Below are 16,548 nucleotides of genomic sequence, written 5' to 3'. Positions count from 1 at the left end.
TTTTTGTATGTAAATCAGACTATTTTCGTCAATTGTCAGTCCCTGTTGCGACGATATCGGATCAGTCAACAAGCTCGGCCCGATTTTGCTGCCAGATTTAATTTTGCTATATTCAATAGATCCGAATCATTCATTAATCACGTGTTCGTTGGATAAACGAAGAGAATTTTATCTGAATAGAAATAGGCGAAAAATAGATTAAGAAAATGAATTGTATGTCACATTAATTTACGACAAATTATTGATTGTTAGAGCAAAAAGGGAGTACACGTCTTACAAAACGTCTTACAAATTATTAATAGATTGCAAATGTTACTTTATGGATATGTATTTTTATTTTAACGTATTTCGCAAGAATTTTTAGCATGCATTTTCTCGCTTCTGACGTCATTAAAAAGAGATAGACAATGCGAGGGGCCAGGAGCCTTAATTTAGCACAGATTTTAAATATTTCGGTTGGAATCTCGGCTAAAAAAGTTTAGAATGGTTCGTGCCTCAGCTATGCCGATTTTGTTAAAATTTTAATTGCCAGATTTCTCTCTCTCTCTCCCTCGATTTGGCCGAGATTCGAACCATTTTTTATTAATTTAACACAGATTTTAAATATTTCGGTTGGAATCTCGGCTAAAAAAGTTTAGAATGGTTCGTGCCTCAGCTATGCCGATTTTGTTAAAATTTTAATTGCCAGATTTCTCTCTCTCTCTTCCTCGATTTGGCCGAGATTCGAACCATTTTTTATTAATTTAACATAGATTTTAAATATTTCTGTTGGAATCTCGGCTAAGAAAGTTTAGAATGGTTCGTGCCTCAGCTATGCCGATTTTGTTAAAATTTTAATTAAAATTGCCAGATTTCTCTCTCTCTCTTCCTCGATTTGGCCGAGATTCGAACCATTTTTTATTAATTTAACATTGATTTTAAATATTTCTGTTGGAATCTCGGCTAAGAAAGTTTAGAATGGTTCGTGCCTCAGCTATGCCGATTTTGTTAAAATTTTAATTAAAATTGCCAGATTTCTCTCTCTCTCTTCCTCGATTTGGCCGAGATTCGAACCATTTTTTATTAATTTAACATTGATTTTAAATATTTCTGTTGGAATCTCGGCTAAGAAAGTTTAGAATGGTTCGTGCCTCAGCTATGCCGATTTTGTTAAAATTTTAATTAAAATTGCCAGATTTCTCTCTCTCTCTTCCTCGATTTGGCCGAGATTCGAACCATTTTTTATTAATTTAACATTGATTTTAAATATTTCTGTTGGAATCTCGGCTAAGAAAGTTTAGAATGGTTCGTGCCTCAGCTATGCCGATTTTGTTAAAATTTTAATTAAAATTGCCAGATTTCTCTCTCTCTCTCCTTCGATTTGGCCGAGATTCGAACCATTTTTGACTAATTTAGCACAGATTTGAGATATTTCGGTTGGAATCTCGGCTAAAGGCATTTAGAATGGTTCGTGCCTCAACTATACCGATTTTACTAAAATTATTTAATTAAATCTTATATTCAATTTTATTTCTTATGCATTTTTGTTGTACTTATTGATGATAAAAGTAACTAACAGTAACGATATTAGATATAATGTAGAGCTATGAACAGAATTCCAAATTTTTGAAACCCTGGCGAGTTTGCAGCCGTAATCTTCAGTCTCAGCACTTATTGAAGCATTCCTTATCGATTGGTACCAAAATTTGTTTATTTGGCTCCCGAGAAAAACGACTCCTCGTCAATCCAGTCGCTGACTGTGCCAGACGAATGAGCAGACGACTTTCGACGTGCCGATTAAACGCAGGTCTCCGCACCTCGCAAACTTTTCCGCGCTTTTCGCCGGTGACGTACAGCCGAATCGTCGAAACGAGCTCGCGCGACCGTGTAAGATCGCAGGGTTGGATCGTAAGTGTGCGCCGCGGGAGGAGCGACGGCGAAACGGTCGCTATCCACCAGCACCCAACTCCTCTCCTCGCTTCGGGCCATGGAGCGTAAAAGGGCAATAAAACACACGGGACGCATCTGGGTTACGAGCTTTACAAGGCACTAGCTTCTTTCTTTATCTTGCGCCGGGGCCATCGCTTCGGCCCTAAGCGATTTCACGAACGTCTCTTCTGCCCGCTGGCGCTCCGTTTCTCCGTGGCAGCCTCTCTCCGTGGAACTACTCCGTCCGTCGCCGCTGCACCCAGGGTCGGATTTTCGGCGTGCGCGCACTAATTCTCCGAGTTTCCCAAAAAGTCCCTGTCAACAACATTTCGCCATCAACAACATTTCGCCTCCTCACTGCTCACACTGTGAGAAAAATCATCCTCTCTCCCTCGTTTATTAGAACAAAAGCACGTTTGCTGTTTGATGATGGTTAGGAAAATGAAACTACCGTTGCAAATCATTTGTCATTTTAAGTAAGATTCATTACTTAAGATACAAATCACATTTGTTCTCGCCTATTTAAATCAGATTAGTTATGTCTCCGTTGCAGAAGTGTTGCTTAGAGCAGCAAATTGAACGCAACGAATCATTTGATTCGCTGTCCCATATCAGCAAACCATTTGTTGCGGGTACTGGTGTCTTGTAAAGTTAGCAGAACTGTTTCTGTCAGTTCACCTTTCGATGATTTACTGCTTTATCATGCATTGAGATTCACGCGGGAAAACGTTCGCGATGTCGCGAACGTTTGGCACCAGAAACGTGTCGTAGGTATCGCGCAAAGACGAGCTGCGAAAAATCCAGTTGGTCGTCGAAAAATCACACTCCTTCCTAACGATGATTCAGGCGGCGGCGATTGCCCGTTGCCACCCGGTATAGAGAAGGAGCACGTGTAGCGTCGCGACGATGTGGCCGGCCGGCGGCTGCTCCCTCTTCTATCGGTCGTCCTGCGAATAAATGTCGCAGTTACACGGATTGCACTGGGAATTGGGCACGTGGGCGTGTTGCGCTCGCAGCAGGATGCACCAGCAGCGAGCCAGCCAGCCAACTAGCGGCGGGTGCAATAACGATAACGGCCAGATCGCCGCTATAAAGCCCGCGACAACGTTACGTGACGATGACGGGCGTTACGAGCGCGATAATAAGGAGATACGAGAATTAGTTCGGCGACGGTCAAACGTGATATCCCGTTTGTCCTCTCGATTGTTCGGCGCGTCTTACGAATCAAGTGCATATCACGGCAGAAGCGGGAGTCTCTCTGCCCTGTCGCGCAGAAAAAGAGTCAGCTGCTGCAGCTGCACTGAGGGAAAAATTATCTTAAAATCAACAAATATTTTTTTACAGGTGTCATTAACATATTTACTTAAATATAAATTTTCTTTATTTAAATCAAATATTGTTTATCTGATCTTAATAAATATTTGGTTTAAATAAAGAGAATTTAGATTTAAATAAATATGTTAATGGCACCCAATGGCAAAGAAATATTTTAAATTTAAGGTAATTTTTCTCTCAGTGTGAGATGCAATCAGCAGCTGTTTTTTTAACAAGAGACATCTGGAATAAAAGTACCAATGCCTGGTATCTAAATCTGGACATTCTTAGAATTCTGGTCTTCAAATACTATAAAAATATTAAAAATATTAACTATAAAAATATTTAAACTTCTATATATTTTTTTATGTTAAAAGTTTAAATACTAATATTTAAAGACCAAAACTATATATATAAATAAAAATGTCCAGATTTAGGTATACGTGTCCTGGCATTAATACTTTTACCTTAATATCATTGTTACTTAAAGCTCAGTTAAAGTAAAATTAATATAAAAGTACCAATTTCCCCGTACACGTATTTAAATCTGATCATTCTTATTATTTTGGTCTTTAAATACGAATATTTAAACTTTTAACATATAGAATATATGTATATATATTTTATGTTAAAAGTTTAAATATATGAAATGCGTTTTCTTGTTTCTTGATGTTGTCAATCTAGAGGTTTGTGGCAAGCACCCAGAAGTTTTAAATATATGCTATTAAATTATTAAAGACCAAAACAGTAAAAATGTCCAGAATTAAATACGCATTCTAATATTTATATTTTTCCTTTAGATTAACTAAATCTAATAAGCTTAGATTAAAGAGATTGGAGGTCAGGACTCAGAAAATCCTGAAAATCGTGCTTTTTTTTCATAATTTTTTATAATAAACTAAATGAATATGCGAAAGTGTTATTTTGATGTGTATTTATACAACATATAAAGAGAAGAAAAATATAATTTTGATGATCAAATACTCAATATAAGTGTATGATACGTGCAGTTAAAATATATTTCGCTTTTCTTTTTAAGGTCGTTATTTTGCAGTAGTATCTTGACTTTCGGTGGTTCAATTAAGCTGAATATTAGGTAGAAAATTTCCTAAAGCTTGTCATTATCGTAACCACTGACAAACTCGTGAAAATATTTAATTTTGAAATATTACCTTTTTTACTATAAAAGAACTGAAAATTTAATAATATTCCATTAAGATATTTGTAATTTTGTTAACTTTTACTCAATTTCTATTATAGTGGTTCACACGATAACGACAAGCTTACGGAAATTTTCTACCTAAAATTTAACTTAATTGAACCACCGAGAGTCAAAATATTACAAAATGACGACCTTGAAAAGAAAAATAAAATATATTTTAGTTGCATGTACCATACATTTATATTGAGTATCATTTATATTGAGTATTTATTTGATCATCAAAATTATATTTTTCTTCTCTTTATATGTTGTGTAAATACATGTCAAAATAACACTTTCGCATATTCATACAGTTGGTCATAAAAAAATGAAGAAACAAGCACGATTTTCAGGCAATCTGATCCTGTAGTCCCCTTAAGAACGGCTACCTCTTATTCATGCTAATATACACTTTTAATTCCAACCAATAAATTGTTGTCTCGCAGAGCGTCTTATCGAATGCATGTCATCTGCAATAGCCGACTCTTAACAATGACAGCGAAATGGCCTGTCTTTTCAACAATCTTGCTGACTCAGAGTTGACTATCTTGCGATCGTGCGAACGTTATCGCGGCAGATTGTGATACTTCCTCGTGCCTCGCACAAAGATTCTCGTGCGCCTCCTTTAACGGGAATCAGTTACTTTCGCGTTAATATTCGTAACGTTCTCGCTCTTAACGGAGTCCGCTCAACGTTAGCATAACGTTAAAGGACGGCTAATGAAGGCTGATGGCGATGTAGGGCAACGGTGAATCTCGGCTTCTCACCGTCCTAAGTGTATCGACGTAATTCTACGGCGTCGCTTACGGCCCTCGCGGTGAAACCGTCCGTACGTTCGTACCCCTTTTCCGGCTGGCGTGGTTAATATACAAGGCACGGGAGAGCGATCCGGCTTTTCGACCCCGGGATTTCGATATAAATAAGGGTCGTCCCGCCGGTATACCGCGAAGAAGAACCGCTAACGCACGAGGTGCTAACCGTCGTACATCGTATATCCCCGTCCTGGTCGAGCTAATTCCACCGTGCCGTTATTCTTCTCGTGCCGGGAGGCAGTCCCGAGCAAGTCCGAGGACTCTGTGTAATTCGAGCGAGATCTTCCTGCAACACACAGGGGATTGAATCGATCATTGCGCGGAAAGTTCGTCGCGCGTTGCAGAAGTGAAGTATAGTTAGAGAATATTATAGTCTTTTTTTTTTTCATATGAATTCTCTTCAATTTTATTATGTTTTCGGGAGTACAGGAGTTGAGCAAAATCTGTCTTTTGCTGAGAAATATAACAAATTTCGTCACACGGAAAAAATTTTATAGTAAAAATTACGGTAAAAGTTTACCTTTACCTCAAAGTCAAAGTCATTTGGCTGTGTAAAAGTAAACTTTTACCTTTTATATGTGCTACTTATATTTTAGGAACTGAAATGTACTGTTAAAACACTTGCTTTGTTTCTAACAAAATTTACTATGTTCGTTAGCAAGACAGACTTTACTGAAAGAGAGACAGTCTATTACTAGACTACTAAAAACATAATAAAATTAAAAAGAATTAATATGAAAAAAAAACTATAATACCTTCTTCGTGTAGAAACAACAAGTTTCGTCAGAAATATAACAAATTTGTTAACATCACAGTCTATAAAATATTAATATAAAAGTATATATAGCACATTTATATTTTGTATATAAATTTAAGAGTAAACATATGAAATGAAGGAATAGTCTTACTACAAATTACTGCAGAATGTCGATCTATTTGTCGGTTAAAAAATTTTATAACAATTTTTACTATGAAATTCTTTCCGCGTGTAAAGAAGAAATTGAAGGGTGAATCTGATATACTCCTCATTGTCACAGGAACATATCCACTCTAATCGATTGAAATACTCGTTCATGGAGTCAGAATTCACTCTAAACTTGAGTGGAATATTCACTCCTGCGATTTTCACTTATTGCTATTTGTTTTCACTAACAACTTAAACTATTGTTTTGAATGAAAATACTGTCGCTTTTTTTGAGTGAGATTCCACTCCAAGAAATTCATAGAATTATAGTATCTGCTGCTATTCTCTCTTTCTCTTTCTCTCTGTATATTTATATTATCTTTATTATCTATTTTATCTTGATAAAACGTCCTTTATTTTAACTGAATAAGTAGTTTCTCTTGTATTTAGGATAGCCTTAAGTAAATTTTCATAAATTTTCGGTGATTCTCCGACAGTTCTGCGCTATGAGTCCGGATTAAAGACAGAAATACAGCACGGAAAGGAGCGAAGGGTGATTCGACGCAATCGCCAAGACAATTTCCGTTCTCGAGGATTAGCGCACGACTTGGCGAAATGTATGCACGGCGATTCGTATCGCTCCTTTCTAATTTACTCGCCTCCCGCGTTGGCCACCTCGCACCTCGCGTTTTTAAATAACAAACGTGGAAACGTGTCGAAAGGGGAATACGTGAATCACGTGGCCGGAAGTAATTTCCGCATTCGCGTTTTTCCGACCCGTCGCCACCGCCGTCAGAAAGAAAACCGGCCAAGATCACCCGGTTCTTTTTACCGCAAGCCCACCCATACTCCTCTTCCTTGCCCGTATACTTTCCGTGATTCTCCCCGCGGCACGCGACAGCATCGGGAACCGGCCATAAATTCCCCGCGCACAAAGCGAACGAAATTCAAGAAAGTACCCGGCGTGCCGCACTTCTCTATGTTTCGCGTCACGCGAGCCACCGATAACATTAACGAGCCAATCCTCGCGACGTCCCGGCGCGCGCAGGATCCTCCCGACGATCGAAACATGAAAGGGTGTGTTATCGTGCCGCGACTTTCGTCCCCTGTGCTTTACGCACGGCATCCGACGGATTACAGTAGGTAGGTAGGTAGAGGAAGGCAGGCAGGCAGACAGGTAGATAGGTAAGCAGGCAAGCGGGTAAGGACTGCTGCCCCCGGAGAAAAGGGCACTCACCTCCCTTTACGCTCCAAAAAAGAGGAAGGAAAAGCGCTTCCCTTTAATGACACGAAGTCCGAGCATCTTGAGAGAGAGAGAGAGAGAAAAAGAAGAGAGAGTGTGTGTACGCCGCCAGCACCTCGTGCCGCTCTGCGATTATAACGCGGACGTTGTTTCACGCTCGCGAAAATCCGCCGTGAATTCCCGCGATAATCCGGAGGAGAGATTTTAATTTCATTCGCCTCGCGCGCGGGATAATGTAAATTTTTCTGTTTAACAGCGTGTGTGTCCAACGTGTAAGTCCCTTAAGTCCCGCCGGTTGCGCAAATGGGCAAGACGGATTATTATGGCGTGAGTTATAAGAGTTAAGGGACCGAACGAGAGATACTCGCGCTATCTTGAATCTCGCGAATTACGTCGGTGACGCGCGTCGCCTCCCCGGTATCATCTCGTCGTCTGCAAAAAAAGCAGAATTTGCGCACTGACGACAGTTTGAGAGATCCCGACAGCGCGCATCCCCTCTGCGGCTAATGTACCAGTCGTTCTCTCGTCCACCATCTCTCGCCGCGCCCCCTTTCCACCCCTTTCCGCGCGGATTTCCCTTTCTGGCAACTCGCTCTCGCGCGGTAGCGGAGTTTCCCTCTCCGCATTAGAAGGAACGTTTGTACGTTTCTCCTCGGCGCTTCGCGCTCTTCTCCGCGTTTCGTTCTCCCTTTCGTCTCTCGCGCCCTTTGCTTTTTTCTTTTCTCTCCGACGCCAGATGCTGCTAACTGCGCCCTCCTTGATGAGATCCTGCTCCCTTCTCCTCCTCCTCTTCTTCCTTCTCTTCGCTGTGCTGCAGCGCGCCTCCCTCTGCTGCCGATCCATCTTCCTCGAAAGAGACGAGATCGCACTACACGGTCGCTTTATTTGCCGGAGTGAGAGATAGATAGATAGGTAACAGGAGACAGAGGGGGAGGAGAGAAAGAGAAAGAGAGTGCGGAGGAACGCGAATTCTTCATATCTCGCCAGTTTCTTTTATTATTGCGGCATGGCTGATGATTACTTTACGGTCGCTGGTATCACACTGGGCGAAGCACCGCGTAAAAATGTGCTTCAAACGAGAAAACTATGTAGAAGTAATAAGAGGGAACGTGCTCCAAATCATCGCTCTCGTCGGCTTCATATCAGAACTAACTCAGTAATCAGGCCTAATTGTAATTAATAAGTCGTCGTAATCAGAACTAGGCAAATTGCAGAACGGAGTGAGTTCAGTGAAGCTCCCGGAGAAGAATACGATCACGAAAGTATATTGTAAGAAATCTTGCAATGTGTTAAATTTAACACATGTTCCTCATGTCCCAATTTATCCTCTCTAATTCTTCCAGTTTAACCGCGACAAATATATGTTAACAAGCAGCTTGCACCTGCACATTTTACATATAAAATACACCACCAAAAATTCGCACATGTTACATATAAATTGCATTATTTCAATACTTGGAAATGGTGAATATGAACACAACATGGAATCAAAATAACATAATATGTCAAATTTTTAATACACGGATATGTTAAGAAAATGTAACAAATATTTCTACACGGATCGATTTCAAATACGAAATGTTCTTTGAAAAAAGTTAGTTGCGGCGGCAACTCTAAATTTCTTGGAATCTCATTCAAAATGAGTGAAGTGACGGAAAAATATATTCGCTCGAAATAATACTGAAAGTACTGGTACTTGGGCTTGTAAATGTTTCATTCAATCTTTGAGTGGATTCTGACTTTATCAGAATCAGTTACGTTACATTCGAATTGGGTTCGGTGTAGTCACTTCACTTTTCGAGTGAAATTTCATTTTAAGAAATTTTGAGAGCAAGAAGTTGTGTGTAGTAGCAAAATCTCACTGTAACATACGGATAGTAAGCATATATTTAGCTATGAAACCAATGTAGCAGTAAAAGTAGCAAAATTGTCAGTTACTCTTCAAATTTCATGGAACAGAATCTCACTCAAAACCAGTGAAAAGCAACAGTGTTTTCGCTGCAGTAGTGAAATATTGTCACTCGAAATCGCGAGAACGAATATTTCATTCAAGTTTAGAATAGATTTTGATTCCATATGAGTGAATGTTTCAATTGACTAGAGTAAATGTATTCCTGTGGAGTATAATCGGTTACAAGTCGGTTTGCACACACTTGTCATCGAATAAAATTGCAAAGCTTCAAGTTATCGGAATTGAATGCTATTGCGCAATATTGGCTGTGTGCGCAGCAATTGGTTATAAAAATTTCGTCTCAAATTAATGTTTTTTTAATTTGAAGTAAATTCTTTGTTCTAAATTTCACAAATGCCACACACACACACACACACACATACACTCTGTACTGTCACCTCGATTCCTTCCATAACCGGTTACCGCGCATACACGTCAGCAATGACTTTCAATTCGGACAACTTGAAGCATTGCAACTTCATCTGATAAAATGTGCAAACCGATTTGCAACCAACTATACATCGGATTTTTTCTTCAATTTCGAGTGAAAATGTTCATTCGACGATTCAGAGCGAAGAATACACTTTATCTAAATGAAAAACCATTCAAATTCGAGTGACTCAGTGGTCGCTCTATTTTTTTTGTAAAATTTCATTCCAAGAAATTCAAAAATAATACAGCAACAAATATATCTTGAGCAAACCGTGCTCTCTAAATTTATTGGGGTAAAATTTCTCTCAAAAAGTAACAGCTGAGTCACTCGAATTCGAGTTATCATTCACTTCTATAGAGTGAATTCTCCATTCTGAATCGTTGAGTGAATATTTTCACTCGAAATTGAAGAGTGGATCTGATCCATTCTACTGCCAAGGAAACATATTCGCTCCACTAAAACATCCGCACATATAGAGTCAGAATCCACTTTAACTTGAGCGAAACATTTACTCTTGTGATTTCATGTGGCAGTATTTTCACCATCACCTTTTTTATTCCAAGAAATTCAGCGAACGATTAGCTACGGCAGTGAAATCACTTTTGGTCCGCACAAGCGCGGAAATTTTTATTGACTCCGGGGGATCGATTGAAGAATCGCGGTCGTCAAAGTCGAAGAGTCAGGAGACATTCTCTGTGTGCACTTTTAAACGAGATTTTGCGCGGAATATTCGTGCTGACGGGCACTCGCGTATCAATCTCCGCTAGATCGAGCCGGTATTAGAGTCCGGTTTAGCTCCATCGTAACCATTAAACTGTCATCGAGCAAGTGCGCCTCGTCCATGGACTTAACCAAGTTTGATGAAACTTTCCTTCGCGAAATTAGACGACATCGAACTGCTCGCGCGCGTCGAACTTTCTTGGACAGGAACGTCTTACCTCGGGAACGCCGTGAATCTGTTACCAAGATATTATAAAGGTTCTTATCAGTCGTTCTCGGCGACAACGTCACCGAGAAGCGAGGCAACGCGAGCAACTCTTGCGATTTCGTGTGTTCGCGCAAATGGCGTGAGTCGCCGTCCCGGCTCGTCTCGGGGCAGACTTGTGCGAAATAGAGAACTAAAATCCAGAAACATTTCTGCCGACTCACTAGAAGAGAGTGGAATGAAATTAAATGCACGATTCAGAGATCACGATCATCTTCGTAGGAGTTTGAAGTATTTAGGTCACAGTCGTCGCGAGTATAACGTGACATCGTTTACGACATAAGGAGCCGGGAAATTGCGAAATCCATACGATTGATTCTTGCAACTTACGTAATACTGTTTCGATCGAGCAGACTCGTAAAGCGCGACGGAGACTACTATTGTCGTCAACTTGATACGTCCCATAGAAAGGCGGACGATTTCCGAGTGCTTAAAGCAAACAGCCAATTTTCCGAAGCACTTAATCGCGCTGGTCTGACTCCGCCCTATTCTTTAAATGCTTAAGAATTTTAATTCAGATTGATAAAACGCAAAGATAATACGGTTACTGTTGCAGTATGATTCTTTTACAGAACAGAATTGAAATGATGTTAACATTCGCCATAAAATAATCCACCAATAAATCACCATAATCTAATTTTTTAGTATATTAAATATATTATTATATATGTTTCCAATATATCGTTAAATATATGTCCAATATATTAAATATTTAAGGAGGCAACTCGATTTTGAGGTCTCAAAAATTAGCACATTTTACGAATTTTTTTCTCCGAAACTATGCGGCTGACAAATCCGAAACTTGTATGGTTATTAAAACATATTTTATTAAAACTTTCTAATTTTTACAAGTAGAAATAAAATTATATCAATCAAAAAATAGGAAAAAGAGCAATTCGAGTTCAAGCACAGGACTAATAGTGTTATATACTATATGAACGTAGAACTCTTAGGAATTCTCACGTATTGGCGAGCATAGGAGAATTCCTAAGAGTTCTACGGTGGAGTTAACGGCCATACAGGAACATCGTTTGAGGAAGAACCATGATTTTGATTGGGATCATGTCAAAGTTTTACATGAGGAACGCTTTTACTTAAAACGCCTGATCTCAGAAATGATTTTCATCAGATTTCAGAAGCAAGGTCTTAACTCACAAAAGGATACTGAATATTTGGGCACCAGCTACTGCGGCTTGTTATGAAAATAAACTTTGTTTTGGTTTCTTTCTCTTCCACAAGTCGTTTCCGCAATGTTAATACTAGGCATATAAATCTGTAATTATTTGTATTTCGAAGACGTGGCGATGTTATCGTTGACAGGATCGGTTTACTTTTAGCTGAACTCAACAAAGGTATTTTATATTGTCAGTTTTAATTATTTATTATATTTCAATTTTACTTATTTTTATTTTATTTTATATGTTTTTTATAGTTATGACGGCTACTTCTCAATATTAATTTATTACTTAATATTATTTCGGTAACGGTCTTGTCGGCTTTAATATTGCGACTAACATTCATGTCAATTTGCGCAAGTCTTTTACTAATTGTAATGCGTTCGTGTCGTAAACCTTGAGTTTTATTATCACTGAAGAGAGTTCATGGTTGAGCCGAAACGTATGATTGTTTTATATTAATTATTCATGTTCAATAAATATTACACGATTTCCTAACACAAGGAAGGTTTTTACCCATATGGTATATAGCACTATTAGTCCTATGCTTGAACTCGAATTGCCCTTTTTCCTATTTTTTGATTGATATCTTCGTTTGCGAATTCTTATTTCTTTCTCTAAATAAAATTATAGTTAAGGATATAACTATACAAAGGTATAACTATACAAAGTTTTAGGAGAAAAAAATTCGTAAAATATGCTAATTTTTGAGACGTCAAAATCGAGTTACTCCCTTAATAGACGTACATAACAAAAGATTCATACTTCTATTAATATACAATTTTCTCACCGCGAAATCCATAATGCATAAATTGCTTGTACAAATCCAACCTTCCGTGTATGTGACGATAGAATTACCGGCTTCCATGCGATTTGCGTGCAACGACCCTGTCTGTTTGTAAACTGCATCACGATGATAGGAACAGTCGCTGCTATTAACTGATCGATCGCTTCAGCAAAATTTTACTGATTGCAATACTGCACTTGTAACTGAACCATCAGTTACAAGTAAAAGAGAACGGGTCTAGATGGTCCCAGACGTGTGTTGCTATTTTACTTTTTTTTTCTTTTTTTTATTTATCTTGAAGAATAGTTGATACAAAATCGTGAAATCTTTTTACGACATAAATACTTTTCCCCGAGTTTTTCATTAAAATCGGAATGATATTACAATTAAAAGATAGAATAAATTGATTTAGTAGTAACAAATCTAAATTTTTGAGCCTCTCAAAATTTTGCATTAATATTCTTCATTGTGTGAATGAATAAAGTTAAACGACGCTAGCTAGAATAAAGTTTCTTGCAAGTGTATGATATACTGTTCCAGATAATAAAAGCAATTTTCATTCATAAAATGTCTAAAATCGAGCGAGCGAAGTAAAGTTGGCCCATAATTAAAGGCCGTGGAGACCTCTCGCGGAGACCACGGAACTACTAATCAGAATACATATTTTATACGTGGCCTTCTTACCCCCTGCGCTATTAGAGAAACTGAACCCAGTACTGGAGCAAAAAAATGATCACGTTGCTAGTGTGATTATATTTGTACTTTAATTATTGCAATGTAAAATATACGGTTAACAGGATCGTGGCGGACATTAACACATAGAAGAAGACTATTATATTTGTACACAGTCGATCACAATAATTATCTGAAGATTTAAAATTGTAAAACTTAAAAATTTTTTGAAATATGAGGCATCCAGCCCCGGTCCTTCTCTATAATATTTCTATAGAGAACCCAGTAAACACAAAGTATCATCGATTTTACGATGTTAGCTCAATCATATAGTATATTACGTAACTGTTACTTTGTTATATTACAAAGTAATTGTTACATAATATACCATATGATTGAGCTGACATTGTAATATAGATGATTCTTTGTGTTTACTGGGAATACACCTGGTTGTACCTTAGAGAGCGTATGTAAAGAGATTTATCGTTGCTTCGCCGTTTGCATTTGACTTGCAACGAGACCTATTTCGATAAGGCTCGTGAAAGGAATCGTACGAAAGGAAGATTACGCGTCTCTTGAAATTACAGCGCGACGTTTTTATCGGAGGCGACTGATATTACGGTTAAGAGCTTAGGCAATCGTTTATCTCACGAAACGTCATTAATCTCATGCGAGGTGACGTATCGCTAAAATGATCCGCTTTTTGTTTCAGCTCTCCGAACTCGAGCAGCGGGTATTAGAAGCGGAGGGCAGGGCCGATGAAGCGGAGGACAAGGTAAGCAGACACTGCATCTATCGATATACATCTAGAAATGCGAAACTACACGGGTGTGGAAAGGGGATAGCTTTGGGCGAACGGTGCAGTCAGCCGCAGGGGTTGTGAAAACATTCTATGTCACATCTACAATTAAACGATTACGTTTCAAGTTTCATTCGAAGAAAGAGCGAAAGCGCACACTGAAAATTATTAAAAAATTCATATCTGTGGGATGTGAAGTTTATTCACGCAGAAATAGACTTTATTTCACGCAGAAAGAACTTTATATCCCACAAAGAAGTTTTCAAATATTTTTTCTCCGTGTGCTTGTCGACATATAATATAGTGTTTTGCATTTTGACATTCTTCGATCTCTTTGCCGCCTAATTCTCACCCCACCTAATCGAACTGAACGGTGTACAAGATAAATCCCGCGGTATATACAGGGTGTTAGTTAAGTATGTTGCCATACTCAACAGAGTGATTCTTTGGTTTACTTCAAGTAAAAAAGTTCATATAAACATGTGTCCTAAACAGCTTAGTTTCTGAAATAAAAAAATTTAAACGTGTAATAATAATCTGTTTTGTTTAGAACAGCTTCCTCTAGTACTGGTGTTCTAACTGTCATAGGCTTTCCAAGACCAACAGTGTTCCTTACAAAAGAACTCTTTTCTCGAAGATAGCGGTGAATATTCACAAATGTTTTACAACATGGTAAATTGCGTTGGGAATATCTTTCTGCATAAATACGCCTTGCCTCACGTGAGTTACCATTTGCAAGACCGTAAGCAAAGTGCATATCTGCCATTTCAAAATTTGTAAACTTAGGTATAATGAAACCAATTTTGATGGATTGAAACAATTTGGCCCGAAAACGTATGCTAACCGACCCGCAGCAATATAAAAACTGAAGTCTATTTTTGATTTTATGACTTTGACTTTGTTTATCGTGCGAATGGTAACTCACGTGAAGCAAGGCATATTTATGCAGGAAGATATCTCCAACGCAATTTACCGTTTCGTCAAACATTTGTGAACATTCACCTGTATTTTGGAAACTAAACCGTTTAGAATACATGTTTATATGAACTTTTTTACTTGAAATAAACCAAAGAATCGCTCTGTTGAGTATGGAAACTAGTTAACTACTTAACTAACACCCTGTATATATATATAGATCCTGGATAGACAGACCCTCCCTAGATAGATAGCTATTATCAAACTCCTTCAGGATTGTTTACCCCCCGTTCTATACCGTATACTGGCATATACCGCGCGCGCGATGTTCCTTTACCGACCACGACGACCTGACCTGTTCCTACGCCCCCGTACGCGGTTTCTTACCCTCTTATATCTGGCTTTACCGACGGTTACCCGAAATACCCTTCCGTAAATGGTGCATCGTGGAGATCTCGGGTTTACCAGCCGGGGGCAAGTCAGGTGGTGCTCGATCACGACAACCCCGCCGATGATATTCCCGTTGCAACAAGTAGCGCGAAAATCCGAACGAGGACCACCTCTGTATCGTGCCTCGTGTCGTAACTCGAAAAGATCACATATCATAAAATCGTAAAACATACAGAAAGTCCACAGGGCTCTCGTGAACTCTCTTTTATACTCGTTTGATCATAGAGAACAATGTCCACAATGTGATGGTAGATAGTTTCGATTGATGAGAGCCTCGAAGCTGTATAATAACGTTTGCCGCTATCAGCTTCATTCGACGAACACGACTGCCTACCCGCTTGCGCCGACATATCAGAAATTGATCGCAGCCCTCTGTTAATTAAAGTTTTACGTTAAAAGAGAAAAGAGAATGGATGGGCAGGATAACTCCGTTATCGGTGCCGCAGCGAGATATCGATTAATCGCGAGTGTGTCGGTGTCTGTCGGTATCCGTCGGTATTTTAACAGAGAAGGCAAGAGAAAGGGAGGAAGCAAGAGAGAAAGAGAGAGAGAGGAAGGCAGAAAGAGAGAGAGAGAAAGGGCGAAAGACTGATAGGAGCAGCAAGATGGCCGTGCGGCCCGGCCGCGAGGTCGTCGTTTTGTTATGACCCCGAAATTCGTCCTGGAGAAGCCACGTGCGTCCGCGACAGTACCTCCGCAGTGTCGTGTGAACGCGTGACGTCTCGATAACGCGTGTACGATCGCCAATCCGCCGTACGATCGTCGTGAACGTTCGCGCGAAGTTCATCGTCCATCGGTGGTGAACGCCGTCGAAGGTCGAGGTCGTTGTTCCCGTCCGCAGTGCTGTTCCTGTTCCCCGTGCGCGAGGAATCATGGCTCGCGGCAGGTGACATCGATGAAAGGTAAACCAGTCGCAGGTGCGAACCTGTCCTACGAATTTGAATCAACGTGATTCCGACTAATTCAGATATTGAGTCTCTCTCGCTCTCTCTCTCTCTC

At 39.4% G+C, this 16,548-nt stretch overlaps 2 protein-coding genes across 5 annotated transcripts in view; one reads left to right on the top strand and one right to left on the bottom strand.

Moving 5' to 3' along the window:
- LOC116844315 (DE-cadherin-like) overlaps positions 1 to 1,968 on the bottom strand; it is a 25,409-nt gene extending 23,441 nt beyond the window's left edge. Inside the window, exon 1 of the mRNA XM_032815713.1 lies at positions 1,834 to 1,968. Coding sequence (XP_032671604.1) covers positions 1,834 to 1,968 — 135 coding nt within the window. The remainder of the gene's footprint in view (positions 1 to 1,833) is intronic.
- Positions 1,969 to 12,042: 10,074 nt separating this feature from the next.
- The window catches only part of LOC116844272 (uncharacterized protein CG43867), a 24,748-nt gene continuing 20,242 nt past the window's right edge, over positions 12,043 to 16,548 (top strand). Inside the window, exons 1-2 of one of the 4 annotated variants that reach the window (XM_032815581.1) lie at positions 12,043 to 12,103; positions 14,098 to 14,160. The gene's annotated coding sequence lies outside the window, so the exon portion shown is untranslated. Of the gene's footprint in view, positions 12,104 to 14,097; positions 14,161 to 14,181; positions 16,452 to 16,548 lie in introns of those variants that run through there. The other 3 variants (XM_032815580.1, XM_032815582.1, XM_032815584.1) reach the window with 3 other exon arrangements.

Source organism: Odontomachus brunneus, unplaced genomic scaffold (genome assembly GCF_010583005.1).
Source record: "Odontomachus brunneus isolate Ranch 3 - 2012 unplaced genomic scaffold, Obru_v1 Obru_scaffold_040, whole genome shotgun sequence".
NCBI lineage: Eukaryota > Metazoa > Arthropoda > Insecta > Hymenoptera > Formicidae > Odontomachus > Odontomachus brunneus.
Note: the sequence above shows the minus strand (reverse complement) of the source record. Positions and strands in the feature narration are given on the sequence as shown.